Genomic DNA, 23,799 nt, shown 5'->3' with positions numbered 1-23,799 from the left:
ACTAACATTTCGTCTCTTTGGCATCTCCACCTTTGGAGATCTTTGGCGCCACCTCTGCCGCAACGACTACCAATGCCATGCGGTAGGTGGCGGCGGCGCCGTCACTCAATCAAGCCACAATTGCCGAGTGTTTTGATTAAACGTTTCGCTTTAATTGCTCCATCATGGTTGATATATATATCTGTGTGTATGTGTGTGTGTTGTGCAGTGTATGTGTGTATTTGTATGATGTTTTTGTCCCATGACCCCACGGCTTACTGGTGCAGTGACGCGAACCCGCAAAGCCAATGAACTTTGGCATGCCACGGGGAATACATCAGGAGGACTTTAACTACATATAGTCAGGAATATAATGAAGATAATGATGACATGACCATTAGCTACAGAATTGTACGTTTTTAGTTGATTGATTTGGTAAAGGAATGAAATAGGATTGTATACAAAGTGTGAGTAAGGATCACAATTCTTTAAATTGATTTGATTTATTAAATCACAAGATAATAGTTTATTTTAGTTAAAAATTGCCAAGAAAAACAAAGATAAACAAAGCCAGCTTCCCCAGTTGCCAAATTCTAAGAGTTAAAAAACCCAAGAGAGGATCGTACTCTTTAAGCCGCTCCCCCTCTCTCGCTCTTAGATTCCACATGCACCGGCAAAAGCAACCAAAGTCAGTAACGGCACTTGTTACGGTTTACCTCAAAACAAAAAAAAAATACTCGAGGAGAAAATGCGCGCGCAGAAACAGCGCACGATGAGGATAAGCCAAAAAAGAATATACGTTTGTTTCACTCACTCGCTTGCATTGCTTGCATTGTTGTTGCTGAAAGATCCCAACGGCGACAGAGCTGGATGAAAGCACACGAAAAACAGCAAAAAATTAGCCTCCTAATATTATAAAGGTAAAGCACACTCTTTTATGCCTAAACACACACTTAAATACATAAACGCACTTATGTATTCACACACTTGTGTCCATTTGCTGCACCACAAAAAAAAAAAGCAACAAAAAGCCGCCATGATCTTGGCTGTGTAAGAAAAAACGTTTTTGGAGCTGTTCCCCCACTTCCCCCCACTTGCCTCCACTTGCCGGACTTCACAAACACTCTGCATTCACTTTTTTAACACCTGCCACTGTTTTCCCGACGTAGTTTTCCGGATTTTCCATTTTTTCCGACGATCCCGAGCGCAGAGACGCTTGCGCGCTTTTTTTTCGATTGCTTTTGCCTTCGTCCGTTATGTTATGTTAACACTCCTGGAATTTAACAGCCGCATGTTACACTAACATTTCGTCTCTTTGGCATCTCCACCTTTGGAGATCTTTGGCGCCACCTCTGCCGCAACGACTACCAATGCCATGCGGTAGGTGGCGGCGGCGCCGTCACTCAATCAAGCCACAATTGCCGAGTGTTTTGATTAAACGTTTCGCTTTAATTGCTCCATCATGGTTGATATATATATCTGTGTGTATGTGTGTGTGTTGTGCAGTGTATGTGTGTATTTGTATGATGTTTTGGTCCCATGACCCCACGGCTTACTGGTGCAGTGACGCGAACCTGCAAAGCCAATGAGTAAATCATATATATTCTTGATCAGCATAAACAGCCGAGTCGATCTAGCCATGTCCGGTAAAAATATAAAATTTTTTGAAATTTTTTCGAAATTTTATAAGGGGTTACATCGATAAAAATTTCCAAAAGATGTAAAAAAATTTAAAAATTTAAATTTTAAATGGAGTATGCAGATTTTTTAAACGGACAAAAACTAGCAAGGAACCGTTTTCCGAATTGAAATTAACACATTTTTGACTGAGTTATGATTTTTTGAAAATCTATAATTTACCCAAAAAAGGAGCATATAAAAACTTTGATTTAATATACCCAGAACTGATGTATTACCATAACTTTAAAATAAAATAATAAATGTATTAAAGGGAATACCCTCAATATCTGCCAGCTGTTTTTCCCTGAGCGGAATTCCAGAGTTTATAGCCAGGGATCTCCTCCCTATCCTGCCCCCACCTGTTCTCCTGAATCCCCTCATCCACAGCGATAACTCCCCTAAAGCCACATAGTATGCACAACCTCAAAACCCCATGAAATATACTGATTATTATTTATCACAGTGCATACAAAAACAAGAGCCCAGATATGCATGCAAAGTAATCATAATCATGTGAAGTCGCCGACCAAATACTCTATTAAATTGAATATAATTTTATAGAGTTTAATTTAAATACACAAAATTAATGCGGGGTAGAAGTTCTGGCTAATTAAAGAAGTTCCTTTCATTTAAATTTCATAAATTCTCCCTTTCCATATTAACTATATATATATAATTGAAATAACATCATTCACCAGCTAAGTGACTCCTTGGCAGGGCGTTATACCTTCACAAAGACAAAGAAGGGAGTATAAAACAAATCCCCAGCAGTCGGAGCACCAGACCTCACACTCTCAAGCTGCTGACAGACATCATTATCTAGAGTAAAAAGCTTCCTAAATTAAATTCAAATTAAAATTAAATTAAAAGAGACCTCGACCATGCCACGTCCTGTGCTACTCATTCACGGTGGAGCCGGCGACATTCCGGAATCGCGCATCATCGGCAAGTTCCTGGGCATCAAGCAGGCCCTCCGCTCCGCCTGGCATTTGCTGCAGCCGGAGGAGAATGGCGGCGCCGGTGGTAGCGCCTTGGATGCCGTGGAGGCAGCGGTGCGCAGCATGGAGCTGGACGAGAACTTTAATGCTGGCTACGGCTCCTGCCTGAACACCAACGGCCAGGTGGAGATGGAGGCCAGCCTCATGGAGGGTCGTGATTTGCGAGCCGGCTGTATCACCCTGCTACGTGATGTGATGCATCCCATTACGGTGGCTCGACGACTCATGGAGAAGCAGCGGCACACCTTCCTGGGCGGCGATGACGCTCAAGAGCTAGCCCTGGCCACAGGCAGTGAGCGTTTGCAGCCGGGAGCCCTTGTCACGGACGGTGCTCGCTATACGCTCAAGGAGTTCCAGGAGCAGGTGGCCCAGGGCAGGGATCCCTTCTTTGCACGCACAGAAATGGCCGCCAGAGAGGAGAAGACCGCAGCTCCAGCTCCAGAACCAGTTGCAGTGCCAGTTCCCAAAACCGATCCCAGTGGCGAGACCGTGGGTGCCGTGGCAATGGATGCACAGGGCCATATTGTGGCTGGCACCTCCACAGGCGGCATCACTGGCAAGTGGCCGGGTCGCATTGGAGACACACCCATTTTGGGCAGCGGCACCTATGCGGATAATGGACGTGGTGGTGTCTCAACGACAGGACACGGCGAGACCATCATGCGTTACAATCTGGCACAACGCATCCTGGCAGCCATCGAGTACAAGGGACTCTCCGCCCAGGCCGCAGTGGATCAGGAGTGCCGGGAGATGACCAAGCGACTGGGAGGCACCGGCGGTGCCATTGTGGTAGGCCATGACGGTGATCTGGGCATCGGCTTCACCTCTCAGCGCATGGCCTGGGGCTATGTCCAGGATGGCACCATATTCTATGGCATCGAGGGAAAGGTGGTGCACCAGGAGCCTTTTGAGGTCCAGGCTTAACTTGGTGGTAAGATCACAAAATTTCTATAAAAGCAAATACAAGAATTTTAAATTATGCGGCTCAATAAATACAGTTTTCTGTTAAGTAACTTACATTTCGTATTAAAACATCATTATTATTGGAAAAAAAGTACCTCTTTCAATTTCTCTAACTTATAGCAAACTTTGATATATTTACAATATTTTCTAAAAAAAATTACACTAGAACACCAACAAGATTAGGTCTAAAGCTTAGCTAAAGAGAGCTATTGGGCTTTGTTCGTCATTCCCTTAATTTCTTGATTTATATACAAAACAAATTCATAGTAATAGAGCAAGAAGTGGGGGCTTTGTTTTTGGTATTTCCCATATAACTCAAATACTTAAATATATACAAGAAAAAAAACATGCTTACATTAAAATTCGATCTCAAATTTGCTCAAATAGCTCAGAACTGTTACAACGTACACATATATGAATGGCTTGATGCCTTAGGGTTCCCCATAAAGCTTCGGTGGTTATCCCGGATTTTCATAGACATGTAACGCGCGATATCGACTATATACCTGAAGGTGCATATATTACAACAGTCTTGCAGTAATTGAACGATCTATGAGCCTATCTAGGCGATTCCTGACCTATTTACAGTATTGCCAACAAGGAAGCCTAAAAATAGGAAATCAAATTGCTAATGAGTTACTTTTTAGTTTGCGATCACCGATCAACGCTTTGGGATCAAGGATTAGCTGCCACTGGCTCCCTTGGGTGCCACATCCCGCTGCGACTCGTGGGCCTCTGTGAGGCCATAGCAGTGCTTGGCGGCTGGGTCGCGATATTTGTTCTCGTGCGCCACGGAGTGCGAGTTGGTGCGGCACTTGACAAGGCACAGCTCGAAATGGTCCTTTACGCTGGCGAAGATATACTTGGGCGTGTTGGGCGACCGTAGGACTCGCTCCAGCAGCGGCTGCTGGCCGGGATGGAGGCAGCACGAGACGCAGTACTCGTACAGACCGCAGCAGTGTGTAGTGGCATTGCAGGTGCGGCAGCTGTAGTAGCCGATATTGGGCAGCTCTGTGTTGCAGCAACCGTTGGGCAGCACCTCCTGCCTTCGGCATACGAAACCCCGCTCGTCGGCCAGCAGGCGATGGCCTTGCACCGAGTTCCGGCAGTGCGCCTCCGGAGTGCCGCGTGTACGATTAAGCTGCTCCTCCGGGGCCAGAAGCTGCTGCGTCCACAGCAGCGGCCGTGTACGCTGCACCATATACTCATCGCAGTGCAGACACGCAAAGGTGTCCTGTGACGAGAGAGATAGCACTTTAAGCTACCAACTATTGCGGCAACCATTCACTTACCTGGTCAAAGAGGTGCCCGAATCCGGTGATGAGCAGCAGCACCACCAGCACAATGTACACGATGCGGCGTCTGAATAGGCGGGAGAGGGCGGCTGGCCACATACTGGCCACCAGCTAGCGCTCCATCACAGCCACCGGCGGCGGGAATCCCTCACAACAGACGACGAGCCAGCAGTCATGGAAATGGGTGTTAATTCGCTTCCAAACTCTGGCTGCTCCCTCACAGCGCTCCCATTGGCCATACGGAGCTCGGGCATTGGATGCAGTGGCTCCTCCAGATGTGTTTCAGTGGCTTATCCTGCAACAAGGGCGTATCCTCTTAAACTTAAACGGAATTGCGAGTAAATTTCGTTAATTGCTTCTTTTGTTTTGCTGCAGGTCATAGAGGTGGCACTCGAGCTGTTATCGATTTCTTCTCTTTCTGCGATAATCAAAACAAATGCATAAGATTGTTAATTTATTGAACCGAATTTATTTGCAATCGAATATTAATTACATAAAATATGCAGTTTCTTACCTTTTCAAACTTGCGTTCCAAGAATTCGTTTGCTTCTCGTTCGATTATTTATGTTATCGATGTACCCACTGAAAACTTTACAACCAATTAACTTGAACTTACTTTTTGCTTGTGATTTCTTTTCACTTCGTTGCCTCCTTAGCACTCCGTAAGTAAGCTCAGTAAGCTCAGTTATTCCAGTTACAATTCTCTCAAGACAAGGCCTAGCTTTTTAGACATAAGTTTACCATCACGATAGTTTCGAATTCAACCATCGATCACATTACTGTCGACGTCGAGCTCTTCCACCTCTAACACTCTGCTGGGCAAGTTGAACCTGGCCAAAAAGCGGGCCATTTTAGCCGGACAGACGGAAGAGCGCCAACGCGACTACCACTAGTTGCTCGCACCCGACGCCACAACCCCTGCCAGCTGTGCCCAGTTAGCTCCGGTCGTAGAGCACCTTCCAGCACAGCAGCCGCTCCACGTGTCCCGATCCGAGCCGATCTATTGGAGGAGAAAGCGCCATCAACAATCAGCGATGCAGGTGCAGGGGCTTCTCCTAGTATTGGCACTGCTGCCAACACTGGCCCTCGGCCTGCTGGAGGGATTGTACTGCGGCAAGGAGAACTGCTACGATGTGCTGGGCGTTACCAGGGAGTCCTCCAAGTCGGAGATCGGCAAGGCCTACCGCCAGCTGGCCAGGCGCTATCATCCGGACTTGCATCGCGGCGAGGAGGCTAAGGCAACGGCGGAGACACAGTTTAAGCTGGTGGCCACCGCCTACGAGATCCTGAGGGACGAGGAGTCGCGCACGGACTACGACTACATGCTGGACAATCCGGATGCGTACTATGCGCATTACTATCGCTACTACCGTCGCCGCGTGGCCCCCAAGGTGGACGTGCGCGTTGTCATCGTGGTGGTGCTCACCATTGTCTCCGTGATCCAGTATTATTCCGGCTGGCAGCGTTACGATTCTGCCATCAAGTACTTCGCCACGGTGCCCAAGTACAGGAATCAGGCGCTGGACATAGCACGCGACGAGATCCAGGAGCGCATCCAGAAGAAGGGCAAGAACCGCATGTCGAAGACGGATCAACGCGAGGAGCTGGAACGCATCATCCGTCGGGTGATCGAGGAGAAGATGGACGTCAAGGGCGGCTACGCGAAGCCAACGCTCTGGGATGTCCTGTGGGTGCAGCTCATTATCTGCCCATACACGATACTCTCGTTCATCGTGTGGCATGCCCAGTGGTTCTGGCGCTATACGGTGTTGAAGCAGCCCTATGGCCGCGAGCAGAAGCTTCATCTTATACGCCGGAACCTGGGCATGGGCCAGCATCAGTTCGAGGCGCAGGAGGATAAGCTAATCGAGGAGTATCTGCATCTTGAGCTGTGGAAGCGTGACAATTTCGTGGCCTGGAAGGCGGAACAGGATGAAGAGATGAAGAAGAAGCTGGCGGAGAATCCGCGCTACAAGGCCTACCGGCGCTACATGAAGAACCATGGCCCCGGGCGCATCACCTTCGAGGATTAGGCAGCTAGCTGTTGTGAGTGTGAATGCGTTCAAGTTTTATTGTTCCATGTGGAGTTCTGGATGCAATTCCTTAGCCTCGCCCCTACCGTCTAAATTTTAATCATAATATTTAATATACACATATATATTTTTTGTACACCGACTTAAATATGAGAGAATATGTAAATGCCCCGGCATCCCCCAGCCGTAGGGCGAATCGTTGACCCCGTGCCGGAGTGCTCCGCCGAAACCGGTTCAAGAACGTGGCCAATCTCGGCGGTTCACTCCGCCACAGTGGTCGCCGGCTACCATGGACTATAAATCACCCTAGAACAATTGCCCCAAACTAAATAGTGTGTGTGTATATGCGTGCGTACAAAGAGCGAAATACTAACACATGATACTTGACTAACCCGAGCCTGTAATAAACTAGATAGAATTTACATGTCGTCGCTTCCAGTCTTCTTAATGGGGTCTCCACTGTGACCCCCAATTTGCACAGTTGGTTTTTGGTGAAGCCAAAAATTCGATTTCGTGGCATTAAGCTGGAGACCTCGCTGTTGCCAGCAGCATCTCTTCGTTCTTGTTCTATTTACACAGTTTGCTTGGAAACACAATTCGGAATTTTTATGAGGGGAACTCTTAACTTATAGCTAAGCTTGTCTCTGTACGTGCCTGCCGGAAGGTAAGGTGAGACAAAAGTCGGCCTTGAAGAGCCAGCTTATCTCAATGGAAAGTGATAATACCTGCAGGTTTTATTATAAATTATAAACAAATCTATTTGAGACTGAATAATCAGTTTAGTCTGCAAATATATATATTTATATTTACATTTAAAAATATTTTAAGCCGGGTGTAAGGCTTGAGCCACTAATAGGGAGTACGTTTCTATTTTATAAAGCTTTTTAGAAAGATATATATAGATATCTCCCTAATCAGCGGCTAGATCTAAGCAGCGTACGATTCAGGTACCATAATATCTCTCTCTTATTACATGCTGATATGGGAATTCATTTCTAAAGGCATGCCTTTTACACAAGGAATCTATAATAAGACTTTTATCCAAATATCTTTTCAATTTATTTACAAAGATTGCGGGGGCCTAGAATTCTAAGATCCTAAGCACATTAACTAGCATCTAACACCTACAGGGTGTGGGGGGTGGGGTTTGGTTTTAGTGTTTAGTATAGTGGAGAGACTCGTGTAAGGGGTAATACTAGTCGATCAGATATTTAGATTCGTCGTCGAACTCCTCCGAATCGAGCAGGTCGCCCACCAGCTCCTTGACGGATCGCACACTCTGGTAGCCATCGACGTCATCAAAGTCTGGCTGCGGCGGATACGATTCGTGATGATTGGTGTCCTCCGTCGCCTCCGCTTCCTCGTTCTCATCCACAACGGCCCGGCCGTCGTCATCGTCCTCCTCGTTGAACATAAAGTCATTAGTGACAATGCATTCCTCGAGGACCTTATTCTGCTCGCCCAGCACTACGGAGTCCAGGGAGAAGGTGTCCGGCTTGCGTCCGGACAGACGCAGACTGCCAGCGCCAGCGCTGAAGCCAGATCCCATTGCTTCTCCATCTTCTTCAGTTAACTCAGCAGATCCCGAGCCACGGTGCTGGTCCATATGCGCCGACAGGTAACTTTTCTTGGTGAATCCCTTGTCGCACTTAGTGCACTGAAATTGCTTCTTCCCGGTGTGTGTGCGTCGATGAACGGATAGGACATGGGCGTAGGCGAATCCCTTGTGGCACACCTCGCACACATACGGCCGCTCGCCGGTGTGGATCCGCTCGTGCTTCTTGCTGCTGCCAAAGTCCGAGAAGCGGCGCTCACAGAACTTGCAGCCGTAAGGCTTCTGGCCGGTGTGGACGCGCATGTGACGACGCAGCTCCACGTTCGAGATGAACGCCTTCTGGCACACCTCGCACGGATACGGCCGCTCGTTGTTATGGCGTCGCATATGGGCATTCAGGGCGTGCTGGTACTTGTACGTGTTCCCGCACACGTCACAGATCTTCGGCGAGCGCTCTGACTGACGGCGCTTCGAGCTGGTCACCACCACCGGCTGGAAATCCTTATCTAGGTCGGAACTTGCATCTCTCCCACTGTCTTGCTTGACAATGGGCGAAACGCGGCGATAGGTACGCTTTCTCAGCTTGCTGGTTGCCTGGGCAGGTGGTGGTGGCGGCGGTGGTGGCAGCGACTGCGTGGGCAGCTCTTCCTCCATTATCGGTGTCTCTATTTCGTACAGGTGCTCCGGCGTCTGGTCGTTATCCCAGGGTGCCAGGGCTAACAGCTTGTCTTCCGCCTCCTCGTCACTGGAGGCGAGACTTTCTGGTCTCATTTTGATGGGATCGGTCCCATCGAGATCTGCTAGCGACAGGACCATGGCTTCATCCGGCAACAGGGTGACGGCGTCCGCCGTCGGCACCGCCGGCACAGTCTCTTCCTGCGATTCTTCTTCATCCACCTCCTCTACTATTTCCTGGTAGTATGAGGACTCGGCGGCCGTGGCCAGTGTACTGCACAGCGTGTCGCCGGACGCGCCAAGGGGTTCCATCTCAAGGCGCTTGATCTTTAGCGTGGCTGGCAGGCGCACCTGGTGCTGCTCCAGTTCCATCTTTAGCTGCATCTGCTGCTGCTGCTGGAACAGTTTCTCCACAGCGGCGCACTTCTCCCGGAAGCGATAGGCAACCGTTAGCTCGATGTAGCACTGCTGGCAGATCTTGTCCGGCCAACCCTCCATATGTGTGTAGGCGCGGCACTCCAGCTTTAGGCCGGTGCAGCTACGGATCTTCTCCAGAATGACCATGTTTGGCGGCTCCAGGTCGTGGCTGTAAACAGAGGTGCTGCCGAGCTCCTCCGTTAGGCAGACCAAGCAGGCCAGACCCAGGTCCACGACCCGCGACTCCAGGTTGTTTGGCATTGCTCGGATCAGGGGCTGAAGGACTAGCTCCTTGCTTCCTCAAGCTTTTGCCAGTTTCCGCAGAAGACGCAGACGACCAGATAAAAATCAACAACTTGTGTTTTTCTTTGCGTTAGAGATGGGCGTTGCTTGTTTTTCGGTACCTGCCCCTCACGCGCTGCAATCGCAACTATCGGCTCGATCGTATTAGAAGTGTTTTAAAGTTCATATTCAAAGATTACCACAAACATGAACACCACAGACAAAATGTTTATTATTTAGAGATATTTAAAAATGGTAATATATAGTTCTTTTAAGAAGGGAAGCTGGAATATTTGCAATATCGATAAGAGAATATCGATGTCCGGAATGGCTCTGTCAAAAACATCGATAGGGCGATAAAGACATCGGTGGTTTGACAGCTTTTATCGAACTCGTTTTAATAATTTCTGCGGATAAGACCTGATTTTCTTTTGATTTCCCATATCTTTAAATATGGATCCATCTAGTCAATTGGACCAGGTTAGTCAGCACCTTTTAGACTTCTTCACCGTGCCGGCTGGCAGCGATGCACTGCCCCCGCTACGCGTGCGCCACTTCGGTGACACCATTCGCTACAACATCTTGGGTCTGACCGATAATGGAGACCTCAGCGTTTGCGCCAACGCTCGATTCTGGCAGACCGTTGTTGCCAAGCAGAGACGCCAGCTTCGCAGCGGCACGGATGACCTGCTGCCGGAGAACGAGGAGCTCCAGTCACTGATCGAGAACGCCGCCAAGTGGCGCTTTCCCCTCAAGGATGCCACTTCGTTGTCTACTGGGCGCTACACCCTGAGCTTTCAGCGACTTCCAATCATTGAATTCGTCCTTAAGAATGTGCTGTCTCAGGGCGGTGATTATGGACGGCGCCGCAAGACTGAGCAGTCGCCCACATTGACCTTGGTTCTTGAGAACGCTGGTGAAGGAGCAGGCGGGCTGCGCCACTACCGCTTGCAGGTAATCTATGATATTGTGCGTCGCCTGGTTGAGTACTCGCCTTGGCATCTGGTCGATTCAAAGGATGCGAAGAAGGACACACTCCATGTCCATGTAGAGCTTCAGAAATGCACCCAACAGGCGCTAAAAGATCACGTCTGCCTGGTCGCTGGACCCGTAGTGGAGCCCGTACAGAAGACGGGCACGAAGCTGGCCCTGGACAGTTATTTGGAGTGAGTATGGACAAGATACAACATGTTTAGCTCCTCTTGCCATCAATAATATCATCCCGCTCATTCACACTTTGCTTCCTCTCTTTCTTTTTTGCTGGCAGGCTGCGCACTACGCACATGCGCCAAGTGGCCATGCACCGCAATGGAATTCGTCCCTCGGGCATCAGCAACATGGATACCTTGATGAAGCGTTTGGGGGCAGCTGCCGTCATTGTGGACCTGATCAGTGTGCGCCACCAAAGCGCAGTCACTCTGGTGCGTAATGGACTGGGAAGCTCCAAGGGCGCTTCGTACATACTGTACAATTCGGCGCGCTTGGAGACTCTGCTGCGCACCTTTGACGACAAGGTGAAGGCCAACGTGTATGATCCATTGCCGCCACTGGAGGCGATTGATTTCAGCATTTTGGAGGACGATGTGAGCTTGCCGGTATTCCTTTTAAATTTATTTCTAAATTCATGTTCTCCTCTTACTCCTAGTTGGATTGGCAGCTAATTTACGGGTATTTGCTGCCCTTCCCCGATGTACTCGAATCCCTGCTGGAGCAACTGCCGCAGGGCTCCTGCGGTATCCACAAGTTTGTGCGCTACATTGAGAATCTGGCCGGCGTCACCAGTCGCTACTACCGCCACAAGAAGGTACTCGTCCAGAAGCGCGAACAACTGTCACCAATCCTGTACGCCAGAGTCTATCTCATCATGACCGTGCGCCAGGTCCTTAATGTGGTGCTGGCCGTGCTGGGCATCCAGCCAGTTGACTACATCTAAATGAGAGATGCTCGATCCTGCTCTTAGCTTGTAATTGACTCGTAATGAACCGAATACTGTCGATCAGTATGAGGGGGTTACAGAAACATGAATGAAACCAATGTGATCTAATGACTAAGAATTTATATAACAACTCACCCCAGTTAAAAAAGAAGGCCATCAATGTAAACTGGAGTTTTTATGTGTTTTTAACACGGATCTCTTCTGCAAACTCCTGGCCTTCAAGAACTTCAACCTTTGCTAAATAAATACCCTTACTATTTAAACATAAATATAATCAATGTGTGAATATATAACTAGAAAAGTATTTTTTGGGAGAAACAAAAAGAATATTTAGTTTCGGCCTCCCTATTTTGAATTTCTGTTTATTTTAACGATATGTGGAAACTGCTGGCAAGTTGACAGTCCACTATTGTAACTATCGAAACCAAAACACCGATGCATTCATTTTGTACAAACATGAATATAACAAAGCTTAATACGTTCCTACATGCAAATTAGTACACTCTTCCATTTAATATTTTAACTGTTTTAATTTATTTACCTACGATATTGGAAATTTTAAAAATATCGCCCTCCAGCGGTAGTATCGATACGTTTACGATGTTTTGAAAACAATATCCCATCATCGATAGTATCGATAGTGTTTCGATGTTGCCAGCTAATACACAGTTTTCTCGAGTAATTTTCCAAGTGCGTTTAAAATAAATAAATCCTGCTTTAAAGCAGACTCAATATCTTTGACGTGGTAAGTACGCGCAATTGAAGGTTGTGTGCTTAAAAACAAGAAGTAGTTGTGGCTGTGACTGAAAGCGAAGAAAACATGTAGAAAATATGGAAGGCTAGGGCAAACAAGCAGGTCGCGGGGGTGGGAGGGGCAAGTGTGCGTGTGTATGTGTGGTAAGCTGCCTGCCGTTGTGAGTGCGAGAGTGTGAGTTCGTTGGAGCTGGATACATACAAACGGCATTTTTATGTATTCCCCCAAATCGTAAGCTTGTTTTACTGCTTGCTGAAAGGTAAACAATGCCGCAGACAGGAAATCGTGTTTGTTCGAATTAAAGGCTCATTACCGGGAGCCCAGACTAGACACTTTATCTAATCTTTGGCTGCAGAATCCTTGCCTCTGCCTCGGTTATTGTGTGTGTATGCACTCTGCGCAGCAACCGCTGCATTTGTGTGCACTCGACTCTTTCTCTCCCTCGCACTCGAACTCACGCTGACCCGCTCTCCCTCTCTCGCGCTGGCGGTGTTGCAAGTGCCAGTGCTTCGTTCTCGTTCTTATGCTTCCTATGCTCATTCGCTCTGTTACGTTTTAGCTGTTCGGTCGCATTTTCCGCTGCGCCTTTTCCGAAGCTGCAAGTGAAGCACACAGCAATTGTTTTCTTTTTTTTTTTGTATTTGTAAAAGTGTATTAAGACGAAAGAAGTGCCAAGCATAGTAATTAAATCACTCAAGGTTCGTGGCTGGAGTCTTAGCCAGGTAGAGAGACACCGCCGACATACATTTCTACCTGCGTCTAGATATCTCTTTCTCTCCTTTTAAGTGCGAGTGTGTGTGTGCTGTGAATGTGTGTGTATTTGTTTGGTATACGCAGCATATTTCGTGTTATGCTGCGGCATCCCAAAGCGGAAATGAGAAGTTTAAAGTTGAACAAGGAAAAGAAAAGCAAATAAAATCTGTGACTAGTCAGCGATTACCAGCTAGTCTGTGAGATATCTAAAAAAAAAAATGGCGCTTCGCTTTGCCCGAACTCCGTTATGTTTTACCATACATAGTTTCTTCGTTCTCTCACACCAACACACGAACGGCGTTAACTGTTAAGCAAATTACTCATTTATGTACCCTCTGTCTCTTTCTTGCAGGTGTGGTGTAAAGCGCCTTAATCACCAAGATGAGTTACATGCCAGCCCAGAATCGGACAAGTAAGTATACTCCCACTCCAACTAAGCAACTAACAGTACTCCCCCGTCCCCCGCCCCGTATTGGATTTCACTTCCAAGAAGACTTGGCATCCATTTTGCACTCTAAACGGGAATAGCGGATGGAAAAATACTTTTACGTCAAACACAAGTTTCCAGTTGAATTCAGTGTGGGGTTTCGGCTTACCGCTCTCAAATACACACACGACTTGGAGAAATTATAAACAAAATCAAGCCATGAAATGTTGACAAAAAGGATAATATTCAGATATAGTAATATTTAAAAACATAACACTGGATAAAGATGTATTTCTGAGTTATCCAGTGCGAGCTGTATAAATTATGTGGGAGATATATTACAACAATCTCCCTTTTGAATGATAATTGAAAAGGGCGGATTTGTTTGACAAATACTGCGACATCAATTATGGCCTTTGTATTGTGTCATTTGTTCTCAGTTTCTTACCCCTGCTGGTAAATGTTAGGTATTTAGGGTAACTATCATCCATCATCCACCCTGAAGGAATAATTGATGAACATTTATGTATGTACATCCACTTCTTGCAAGGTCTGCCCACATTTACATACTTGTTAATGCCCGAGCATACGCCACTTGGATGATCTTTTTTACAGCCACCACCAACAAGCGAAGGCCAAGGGGGAAACGGACTCAAAACCATATCCTTATATCAGTCAGAATTGTTCCTGCTCCTTTTGATTTTGCAATTTAACATTTTGTGCTAGCGCTGCTGAACGAAATGGAAGTTCCAGCTACCTCCTCCCTCTCACTCACTCGCTTGCCAGCGTGCTCCTTTTTGCCACTTCATTTGCAGTACCGTTACTCGTTACGGGTACCCTTTTGAAAGTTGATGCCCACCCACTCCCACTCACGCACTCGTGTACTTGCACGTGGCCAGCCCACACACTCACTCGTCCCGGCCTCTCTCCCGCTGTCCCCGTATCCCAATCTCATTTTCAACTCGGCTGCACATTTCTTATGCTTGCTTTTTTTTTGTGTGTGCGCGAGTGTGTGCAGAATTTAATTAGTATGCGGCTGAGGCAGCAACTTCCACTTAAAGGCTCCTTGTTCCTTGTTCTTTCCTCTCCTCTGCCCTTATGCTCCTTAATCCCCAAGCCTCACTCCTTTTGAGTGCGTGGTCGCACTCGAGGGATAGGAACAGAGTCAAAGAGAAAGAGCGCTTAATCGATCTGGGAAATGAAACGAAATGGGATTTACAGTGCGGTTATACAGTAGAGTCTGCTTAAAAGGGAATACATGCTATAATTAGGAAATAATTACAAGGCTTAGTGGTTAATAGTTGCTGGTAATCCTCCTTCCCAGAGGGTATGAGGATACCGTAGCTTAATAATTAATAATTCATTATCATAGCCATATTCGTCTGTCCGGTCACCGAAGTCTTAGATACTAATAGAGGGCTAGGATACCTTGGGTTTAGTGTTTTATGATGTAGTCTTGAGTTTATGTATTGCATTTCTTGCTCCTTTAGATAATCTTTGTTACAAGTCTTTTATATTATGATTATTCTTTGTATTATTAGTTAGAAATAAAACCTATTCTTATCCATTCTTCAGTTTTATAGCTTGACTGTGGCATTCAAGCAAACTCTTGCTCTTGGAGGAGGCAGGACCTCTGGGGGAGTTGCGACTCGCGAGTGCTATTTGCGAATGCAAATGCGAAAAATGCAAGAGGAGGCGTGGGCGTGGCTGTCTGAAATGAACTGTGTCCGCGCATATATCAAACAACAAAGGCGCAGGGCGGAGATGCTGAAACGAGGTCGGGGCATAATTAAGACTGAAGTGGCAAACAAAACGCCCCGCAAATCCATTCGAATCCAAATCCTTTTGCCAGGATTCTGTCATGTGTGAGCGCAACCCCCTTTTCAGCTTTTCAGTAGCCGCCACCTTTCTCTCTCTCTCAGTCTCTGAACTTTGCGGGAATATCCTGCAGCGTTCAATTTGTCACGCTTCAAAGTTTTCTCTTAGCACATTTTTTATAAATGCTGCTCGGGATGCTGCGATACTCACTTGCTCACTTTGCTGTCAGTCGCTGTCGTTTCCCATTTGGCCATCCTTTTTAGCTGAAAAAAAACGAATGAAAGAAGAAAATATGGAAATGGGTTGTGCAGCGGGTTAAAGAAGAGGGAATCAAGACCTAAATCAAATGCTGCTGGGATGCTGGGCTGCTGCACTCAGTCTGATGGCCATGCTCTGTCTATTCTTTCGCTTCAAAGGGTCCACATACACACAAAACGTTGAATATTAAAGGAGATGTAAAAGGCACAAAGAACCGATGCTTGAAATATTTTGAAGCAGGAACGGAAGCAGGGAAAATGTAATCCATTACAGCATCAGCGTCATCATCCGCGTCTTTAATCCATTGATGGAAACTCCCCCTCACTGATATATCTTTTCTCCCAAACTCACCTGCTATTGCATTGCCAAAGCGAAACCATTGTTTGTTAAACCATCTATACTTGCAGTGTCCCATAATAATCAATACAATCCGCCGGATCTGCCACCAATGGTGTCCGCCAAGGAGCAGACTCTGATGTGGCAGCAGAACTCGTACCTGGGCGACTCCGGCATCCATTCGGGCGCTGTTACCCAGGTCCCATCGCTGTCTGGGAAGGAGGATGAGGAGATGGAGGGTGATCCGCTTATGTTCGATCTGGACACTGGTTTCCCACAGAACTTTACACAGGATCAGGTGGACGATATGAACCAGCAGCTGAGCCAGACACGCTCACAACGCGTTCGAGCTGCCATGTTCCCAGAGACGCTGGAGGAGGGCATCGAGATACCTTCCACCCAGTTTGATCCGCAGCAGCCAACGGCGGTGCAACGTCTGTCGGAGCCATCGCAGATGTTAAAGCACGCGGTGGTTAATCTAATCAACTACCAGGATGATGCCGAGTTGGCCACCAGGGCCATTCCCGAGTTGATTAAGCTGCTGAACGACGAGGATCAGGTGGTGGTGTCCCAGGCCGCCATGATGGTCCACCAGCTGTCAAAGAAGGAGGCCTCCCGGCATGCCATTATGAACAGCCCCCAGATGGTGGCCGCCCTGGTGCGTGCCATCTCGAACAGCAACGATCTGGAGAGCACCAAGGCAGCCGTTGGCACGCTGCACAACTTGTCGCACCATCGTCAAGGTCTGTTGGCCATCTTCAAGAGCGGCGGGATACCGGCTCTCGTCAAGCTGCTCTCCTCGCCAGTGGAGAGTGTGCTCTTCTATGCAATTACCACGCTGCACAACCTGCTGCTGCATCAGGATGGCTCCAAGATGGCCGTCCGTTTGGCGGGTGGACTCCAGAAAATGGTCACTTTGCTGCAGAGGAACAATGTCAAGTTCCTGGCCATTGTTACCGATTGTCTCCAAATTCTGGCCTACGGCAATCAGGAGAGCAAACTGATTATCCTCGCTTCCGGTGGACCGAACGAACTGGTGCGCATCATGCGCTCCTACGACTACGAGAAGCTGCTGTGGACCACCTCGCGTGTACTGAAGGTGCTGTCCGTCTGCTCCAGCAACAAGCCAGCCATCGTAGACGCCGGTGGCATGCAGGCGCTGGCCATGCACTTGGGCAACATGTCGCCCCGTCTTGTGCAGAACTGCCTGTGGACGCTGCGTAATCTGTCGGATGCGGCCACCAAGGTGGAGGGTCTCGAGGCCTTGCTCCAGTCGCTCGTCCAGGTGCTCGGCTCCACCGATGTCAACGTGGTCACCTGTGCCGCCGGCATCCTCTCGAATCTGACGTGCAACAATCAACGCAACAAGGCTACCGTTTGCCAGGTGGGCGGCGTGGATGCCCTCGTCCGTACGATCATCAATGCCGGCGATCGCGAGGAGATTACTGAGCCGGCTGTCTGCGCCCTGCGTCACTTGACCTCGCGTCACGTCGACTCTGAGCTGGCCCAGAATGCCGTGCGTCTAAACTACGGTCTATCGGTGATTGTGAAGCTCTTGCATCCCCCATCACGCTGGCCGTTGATCAAGGCCGTAATTGGGCTTATTCGCAATTTGGCCCTTTGTCCGGCCAACCATGCCCCGTTGCGTGAGCACGGGGCCATACATCACCTGGTGCGGCTGCTAATGCGTGCCTTCCAGGACACAGAGAGGGTGAGTTTTGTATAGGAGGCCCCTTTTTTTTTATCAATCATAAGCTAATGAAACGATGATTCAATTGCAGCAACGCTCATCGATTGCCACCACTGGCTCCCAGCAGCCATCTGCATACGCTGACGGTGTACGCATGGAGGAGATTGTCGAGGGCACGGTGGGGGCATTGCATATCCTGGCCCGGGAGTCGCACAACCGGGCACTCATCCGCCAGCAGTCGGTGATACCGATCTTTGTGCGTTTGCTTTTCAACGAAATTGAAAATATTCAGGTAAGTCGTCAGTATGATATGGAAGCGAGTGATGCAGTAGCTAAAGATATATTTCGATCCCATAGCGCGTGGCTGCCGGAGTTCTTTGTGAGCTGGCCGCCGACAAGGAGGGCGCCGAGATTATCGAGCAGGAGGGTGCCACCGGGCCACTGACCGATCTGCTGCACTCACGCAACGAGGGCGTGGCCACGTACGCCGCCGCCGTGCTCTTCCGGATGAGCGAGGACAAGCCGCAGGACTACAAGAAGCGGCTGTCCATCGAGCTGACCAACTCGCTACTGCGCGAGGACAACAACATTTGGGCCAACGCTGACCTGGGCATGGGTCCCGATCTGCAGGTGCGTGCTTAGGCTAAGAGGAGGAGGAGTCTGCCTCCTCCTCACCCCCGGTTCAATTCGATTCAATCCCTTTCTTTCTTCTTGTGTTTCCGATTCGAATTCTTCTGATAATTAATTATCCCGCGCGAAGCGAACTTGTACATAAAATTGTAAATTTGTAGAAAAACTTAATCTAGTCAAGCATTATGTACTGGTATCTCTCAACCGTATCCGTATTAAGTATCGAGCTATATATTATCGCTATTACTTGGACTTGCTTACAATTTCGATAACGATTTCTTGTGGATTCTTGATTTAGAAATCGACTTTTATGTTGTATCCCACGTTTTATGTTCTTTATCGCTTCTCATCCGTTATGTATCCCACAAACTTCGATAGATCGTAAATGTTAGTCGATAAGTAGGTAGCAAGAGCATTTGGCTGTAGATGACCATTGATTACGATAACAGTGCCGATACCGATTAGTTCTCATCGTATTTTATCCCCACACAACCACACCAATCGACAACCACACCCACACCCCCCTCCCAACCCTTCTTCCCCTTATACCCCACCACACCTCCCCAACCCCCCTCGTGCAAACAACCCCCACGAAATACAAACATATTTACATCAATATATGAATTTTAAAATTGATTTTTGTACATTCTTTGAATGTTCGCTACTGCGTTTGTTTTTAATTATGATTTTGTAATTAATTCACGTTTTTTTATTTACTTTTCGTTCTTTTCTTTTTTCCTTTATGTTTACTTTGTGTGTGTAAAACAAAAACCCAATCAAAACAAAACAAAAATCCCCACCACAACCAACACAACTGCAACGGTAAATGAACCGAAAACCAAAACCAATGACGGATAATCAATCACTGCACTCACCAACATCAACAACAACGCGACTCTCTCTCTCTTTCTGTCTCTCTCTACCTATGCCCCACCACTCGATCTCGCTCTCTCCCTCTCTCTTTCTCTTCCTGTCTACCACATTCACTTGCAAACAATCGTTTGCGCGTGTCTTCTCTTTCCTAACAACTTTTCACTTCTGATCCATCCCAACAACAACAACAACAACAATTAAATGTAAAAACGAAACTGTAAAAAATACATCACCTTAACACACTCACGTACGATCACACACACATTACGCACCTCAACACACACACACCGTACACCGACCAACCAACCAAACCAACCAAAACCGATAAACGAACACGATAAATCGATCGATCACAGGATATGCTTGGACCCGAAGAAGCATATGAGGGCCTGTACGGACAGGGTCCGCCCAGTGTGCACAGTTCGCACGGAGGTCGCGCATTCCATCAGCAAGGTATGTATGTTGTCATATGCATAAGAGAAGAGACCCCAAACCCCCCAGAAGAAGAACCCCGCATAACCCATCTCTAAAACAAGAACGAGCTTCAGACAATTCGATAAATCCTTGGGCGTCCTTGCCCCAGCCCCAGGCCCAACCCCCAGCCCGTGCCCGTGCCCGTTTCTCCCCCGCATACATTTAATCGTTATCGTGTCTCATCATTCAAATAAGCACCAATTAAAATCCAAGCAACAACAAAAATAAGAAATGTTAAGTTCACACCTAAATTTGCAGTGTGTGATAATTTCCCCGACCTGACCCCTCGCTAGAATCAACATCTTTATCTCTCCCTGCTCGTCAACCCGCCCCCCGGTTTTGTTAACCCCTACTTAATCTCGGAGTGCATGCAAAGGAAGTAAAAGAAAATGACTTAATTTAGTGTGATCTTGAAAAATCCTTTCACAGGTGGTGAGGGAAAAACCTTATTAGAAACCGAACAAGAATATTTATCCTGACAGGTCCGGTTTCTCTTTCAAACGGCAACCAGCTTTCATGTATTTAAAAAAAAATACAGCATTCGTTAAATCGATTTTAATATCGTACTATTAGGTCCCGATTGTCGTCCTTAGTGCAGCGCCGCAAGACCAAGCTTACAAGTTTTGAGAACTTCACACTCACACACAAATACACACTCCCACCCACACAAACGGGATCACGAAAACAATTAAAAAACACACACTCTTTTCACTACCCACACATAACAGTAAAATGGAATCCTGAAATGATATCCTTAATATCCGAAACCAGAAGACTTCCTGTCTCGGTCTATCCTTCTTTCTCTTTCATTCTCCTGCTAACCTCCAGCCAGGATAGCGATATCATCGATTGGACCGATAATGATGAAGCAACGACTACATTTTTTTTTGATTATTTCCAAATATTTATCCTTTCGTTTACAATATATATATTTCGTTTTGGTTTCTCACTAGAAGCGCATCCTAGAATTCACGTTATCTCATCAAAAAGCAACGAAGATTAAGTTTGCATGTCACGTAGCCAGCGATTATCGCATAGAACTATTTACTAGTTACTTTTATTCATATAGATCGTGTATATATATTGCATATATCTCAATATATAGTTTGTAAGACGTGAGTGCATGCAGATTCGAACTCGAAGGCGAACTCGAATTAAATTATGTGATTATAGTTTCTAGAATATATATTTAAGCGACATTCAAAGAATGGTTTATGTTGTTCGATATCCCTAGGTTATTGTGTGGACCAGAGCTTCTGCATAACTGGAACCAAAGATGACTAAATATTAAAATATATTTATTAATAAGAAGATTGTAGTACCCCTTCATAATTATCTTGTGTTGGTTCCACTTGTGCAGAGAGCTCCGTGACTCCGGATCATCATCTGTCGACGGCAGATACACATATGAGTGGAGCTGCTAGGAAACTAACGAATCCTTTTCAAACCCCGTTTACTAATCATCAATTTTTCGCCCTATTTTCTCCTCTCTTTTTGTTCCATTTTGTCCGCAGGATATGATACTCTACCAATAGATTCAATGCAGGGTCTAGAGATCAGCAGCCCGGTGGGCGGCGGCGGCGGCGCTGGCGGAAATGCTGGCAATGGCGGAGCGGTTGGTGGTGCTGGCAACGGCGGTGGTGCTCTCGGTGCCATCCCGCCCAGCGGCGCACCCACATCGCCCTATTCCATGGACATGGACGTTGGCGAGATTGATGCCGGTGCATTGAACTTTGATTTGGACGCCATGCCGACGCCACCCAATGACAACAACAACCTGGCTGCCTGGTACGATACCGACTGTTAGACGACACCGCTAAGGGTAAGGGAGCCCGAGATTCCATTCGGCTCCCCAAACACACACAAAAACACAGACACACATGCGAATATCCCAGTCCCCTACCCCGGCATTATAGCCCTCTTCCACCGGCTGCCTTCTGGACTGAAGCAAAAGGACGACGACGTGGGATGGATCACGGTTAAGGGATCCATCGATTTGATGAGATCAACGTCATGTGTTGATTTTACTTGGCAAAGACGAAGGGGACGCTGCTGTAACTGGATGGAGGATGAGGAGGCACAGAAGGCACTGCCAGCGGTGGAAGAAGGCTATTATTCACACAACACCCACCCCCAAGCACACACTCTTACACAACGCATACTTGCAAAATACATATATATTAATTATAATGCGAATGCAGCTGCAAAAAGAAAAATATTCTATGACTACATATTATCCTCATAAACGAAATGGAAAAATTAAACAAATGTTTGCAATAGAACTCGTACATTTCCTTCACATCGTGTCCGTATTTTTATTTATTGTGATGTGAACCTGAAAGTGGGAATAGTAGTAGCTACAAAGCAGGATAGTTTAATACAGTGTGTTTCATGCATCTGATATGTGACTTAAAGAACCCTGTCCTTGCATCCCACGGAGACTGGCCAGGACATACCCCAAGAGCTCATCTAACATGTGTGTAAAAGGTGGAGTCGAACCGTTTAACAGTTTAACAAAGATTTGTTTATTAATCAGTAAAGGTTAAGGGGAACAAATAAAATGAACATCCTACAAGTGCTTGCCAAACCACTTGTGATCGACGGGCGACAGCCACCTATGGCAGCCGTTGAGGTTGTTCTGGATGACGTACTTCATCGTAAAGGGATTCTCGTTGGTTCGCGCATGCTCCTCCTCCGCCGCCTTTTGCTCGTCGAGCATCTCCTGGGAAACGACAGCGGCCTGGAAGGGCAACTGATTGGCCACTTGCTGCAGGAAGTTCTTTACCTCCACGAATTCGCACTTGCCGGCGATTTCGACAATAACGCGGCCAGCCTTGATGGGAGTTACGTAGTGATCTATGGCGCCTTTGCCACCACCCATACGCTGGCCCTGTCCCTTTTTGGTGATCGGCTGCCAGGGAGCTGGTACGCGCCAGGTGGCAAACATGGTGTTAACATTCATTTTCCGGCCGATGGTCAGACGCATCATCTCGTAATGGCCCCAACGGAGGCGGCCTCCGCCCGTGGCCACGATGGCGTACTGCTTGTGAAGCAGGCTGTTGTGCACTGTTTCTGGGCCGCGCATGTAACGCAGTCGCTTCTGCATCTTAGGCGGACGGATGTTAGGCGGCAGTTGGGGCTGGCGCTCCATGATTCTTAGCTTCGGTCGCTCCGGCTGCTCCACATCTGTGGGTAAGATATTATTACTGCATCTACGAATATACATGATATATAACTTTACTTACTCTTGTATTTAATAGGCGGAGCAAAGTATTTGAGGCCGGCCGTATTGACCACAGCAATGTTGCCCGCTACAAACCAATGGAAAACGTGAAAATTTCAATATCCTCTATGCGGGGAAGAAAGAAAAGGCATTACTTACTTGCCAGAGTCTGCTTGAAAAGCTGTGTGGCAGTTTTCAGAGCCAACATCGCGGGTTTTTATTAAAAACTTGCAATATTTCCAAAATAGTTTAATAAAATGTGTTGCATCAACAATAAGCAGGGTTGCCAGCGTTGAGGAAGTTGCAGTGTGACCGTTTCGGCAACAAGTGCCACTTTAAGTTGTAACTATCGGATCAGTACTGGAAAATTACAGTTTATTTGTTTTTTAAAAATGTGTGGAATATGTATTAAAGCTTTGCTTCAAAATTATTCTTAATTCAATTTCATAAGATCTTAAATAAAGACGTTAAGGGAAAATCTAACTTATTTCATTCATACATTTAATAAATTGCTAGTTATTCAATGGTGTAATCAACTGAGTTTTAAATAATTGTTAAATAATTTTGACCAAGAGCTGCTCTGTATATAGTTCTTTGAGCTCTCGATGTATTTTAATATATGTATTTCGAAACGACTCACCAGTATTTTCAAAAATTGAGATTTAAAAGTATGGGTACTCATGGAAACAAAAATTTCATAAAAAATTAAAAATGAATTTTCTGCATCTCACTTAATGAGCAGAATTATAG

The 23,799-nt window shown here is 47.0% G+C and overlaps 7 protein-coding genes across 14 annotated transcripts; 4 read left to right on the top strand and 3 right to left on the bottom strand.

The window, feature by feature from the left end:
• Positions 1-1,813: 1,813 nt before the first annotated feature.
• On the top strand, positions 1,814-3,674 carry LOC110179448 (putative isoaspartyl peptidase/L-asparaginase CG7860). Its single transcript, XM_020946996.2, has one exon. It carries the CDS (start codon positions 2,541-2,543, stop codon positions 3,579-3,581), a length of 1,041 nt encoding a protein of 346 aa, XP_020802655.2. The 5' UTR covers positions 1,814-2,540; the 3' UTR covers positions 3,582-3,674.
• A 50-nt stretch (positions 3,675-3,724) lies between these two features.
• LOC110179449 (SREBP regulating gene protein) lies at positions 3,725-5,335 on the bottom strand. Its single transcript, XM_020946997.2, has 2 exons — positions 4,913-5,335; positions 3,725-4,854 (listed from the first exon to the last, which is right to left on the bottom strand). Exons 1-2 carry the CDS (start codon positions 5,012-5,014, stop codon positions 4,303-4,305), a joined length of 654 nt encoding a protein of 217 aa, XP_020802656.1. The 5' UTR covers positions 5,015-5,335; the 3' UTR covers positions 3,725-4,302.
• A 375-nt stretch (positions 5,336-5,710) lies between these two features.
• Positions 5,711-7,370, top strand: LOC110179477 (dnaJ homolog subfamily C member 25 homolog). The gene has a single exon (XM_020947050.2). The coding sequence runs from the start codon at positions 5,950-5,952 to the stop codon at positions 6,946-6,948; it is 999 nt and encodes a 332-aa protein (XP_020802709.1). The 5' UTR covers positions 5,711-5,949; the 3' UTR covers positions 6,949-7,370.
• Positions 7,371-7,983: 613 nt separating this feature from the next.
• On the bottom strand, positions 7,984-10,099 carry LOC110179501 (uncharacterized). Its single transcript, XM_020947077.2, has one exon. The coding sequence runs from the start codon at positions 9,854-9,856 to the stop codon at positions 8,144-8,146; it is 1,713 nt and encodes a 570-aa protein (XP_020802736.2). The 5' UTR covers positions 9,857-10,099; the 3' UTR covers positions 7,984-8,143.
• Positions 10,100-10,226: 127 nt separating this feature from the next.
• LOC110179478 (DALR anticodon-binding domain-containing protein 3) lies at positions 10,227-12,082 on the top strand. Its single transcript, XM_020947051.2, has 3 exons — positions 10,227-11,043; positions 11,145-11,460; positions 11,523-12,082. Exons 1-3 carry the CDS (start codon positions 10,331-10,333, stop codon positions 11,808-11,810), a joined length of 1,317 nt encoding a protein of 438 aa, XP_020802710.2. The 5' UTR covers positions 10,227-10,330; the 3' UTR covers positions 11,811-12,082.
• A 313-nt stretch (positions 12,083-12,395) lies between these two features.
• On the top strand, positions 12,396-22,125 carry arm (armadillo). Of its 8 annotated transcripts, none has more exons than XM_020946966.2 (7): positions 12,396-12,558; positions 13,673-13,732; positions 16,231-17,870; positions 17,941-18,141; positions 18,207-18,479; positions 19,709-19,805; positions 21,341-22,125. In XM_020946966.2, the coding sequence occupies exons 2-7, from the start codon at positions 13,702-13,704 to the stop codon at positions 21,631-21,633; spliced, it is 2,535 nt and encodes an 844-aa protein (XP_020802625.1). In that variant the 5' UTR covers positions 12,396-12,558; positions 13,673-13,701; the 3' UTR covers positions 21,634-22,125. The 8 variants fall into 8 exon arrangements, with proteins under 8 accessions (XP_020802625.1, XP_086691794.1, XP_020802629.1 ...); XM_020946970.2 differs by lacking the exon at positions 12,396-12,558 and adding an exon at positions 12,702-12,826; XM_020946968.2 differs by lacking the exon at positions 12,396-12,558 and adding an exon at positions 12,915-13,265.
• A 202-nt stretch (positions 22,126-22,327) lies between these two features.
• Positions 22,328-23,485, bottom strand: mRpL16 (mitochondrial ribosomal protein L16). The gene is made up of 3 exons (XM_020947099.2): positions 23,209-23,485; positions 23,072-23,137; positions 22,328-23,012 (listed from the first exon to the last, which is right to left on the bottom strand). The coding sequence occupies exons 1-3, from the start codon at positions 23,255-23,257 to the stop codon at positions 22,396-22,398; spliced, it is 732 nt and encodes a 243-aa protein (XP_020802758.1). The 5' UTR covers positions 23,258-23,485; the 3' UTR covers positions 22,328-22,395.
• Between the last annotated feature and the right edge of the window lie 314 nt (positions 23,486-23,799).

This window comes from Drosophila serrata, unplaced genomic scaffold, assembly GCF_035046125.1.
Source record: "Drosophila serrata isolate PLE 108 unplaced genomic scaffold, ASM3504612v1 contig_276, whole genome shotgun sequence".
Lineage (NCBI taxonomy): Eukaryota > Metazoa > Arthropoda > Insecta > Diptera > Drosophilidae > Drosophila > Drosophila serrata.
Note: the sequence above shows the minus strand (reverse complement) of the source record. Positions and strands in the feature narration are given on the sequence as shown.

Coding starts and splice junctions, on each gene's coding strand:
- LOC110179448 (XM_020946996.2), top strand. CDS start 2,541: ATGCCACGTCCTGTGCTACTCATTCACGGTGGAGCCGGCGACATTCCG.
- LOC110179449 (XM_020946997.2), bottom strand. CDS start 5,014: ATGTGGCCAGCCGCCCTCTCCCGCCTATTCAGACGCCGCATCGTGTAC. Junction 4,855..4,912: donor TCGGGCACCTCTTTGACCAG/GTAAGTGAATGG, acceptor CTCTCGTCACAG/GACACCTTTGCGTGTCTGCA.
- LOC110179477 (XM_020947050.2), top strand. CDS start 5,950: ATGCAGGTGCAGGGGCTTCTCCTAGTATTGGCACTGCTGCCAACACTG.
- LOC110179501 (XM_020947077.2), bottom strand. CDS start 9,856: ATGCCAAACAACCTGGAGTCGCGGGTCGTGGACCTGGGTCTGGCCTGC.
- LOC110179478 (XM_020947051.2), top strand. CDS start 10,331: ATGGATCCATCTAGTCAATTGGACCAGGTTAGTCAGCACCTTTTAGAC. Junction 11,044..11,144: donor GCCCTGGACAGTTATTTGGA/GTGAGTATGGAC, acceptor TTTTGCTGGCAG/GCTGCGCACTACGCACATGC. Junction 11,461..11,522: donor TCAGCATTTTGGAGGACGAT/GTGAGCTTGCCG, acceptor TCTTACTCCTAG/TTGGATTGGCAGCTAATTTA.
- arm (XM_020946966.2), top strand. CDS start 13,702: ATGAGTTACATGCCAGCCCAGAATCGGACAA. Junction 13,733..16,230: donor GCCAGCCCAGAATCGGACAA/GTAAGTATACTC, acceptor CTATACTTGCAG/TGTCCCATAATAATCAATAC. Junction 19,806..21,340: donor TCGCGCATTCCATCAGCAAG/GTATGTATGTTG, acceptor TTTTGTCCGCAG/GATATGATACTCTACCAATA.
- mRpL16 (XM_020947099.2), bottom strand. CDS start 23,257: ATGTTGGCTCTGAAAACTGCCACACAGCTTTTCAAGCAGACTCTGGCA. Junction 23,138..23,208: donor TTTCAAGCAGACTCTGGCAA/GTAAGTAATGCC, acceptor ATTGGTTTGTAG/CGGGCAACATTGCTGTGGTC. Junction 23,013..23,071: donor TCCGCCTATTAAATACAAGA/GTAAGTAAAGTT, acceptor TCTTACCCACAG/ATGTGGAGCAGCCGGAGCGA.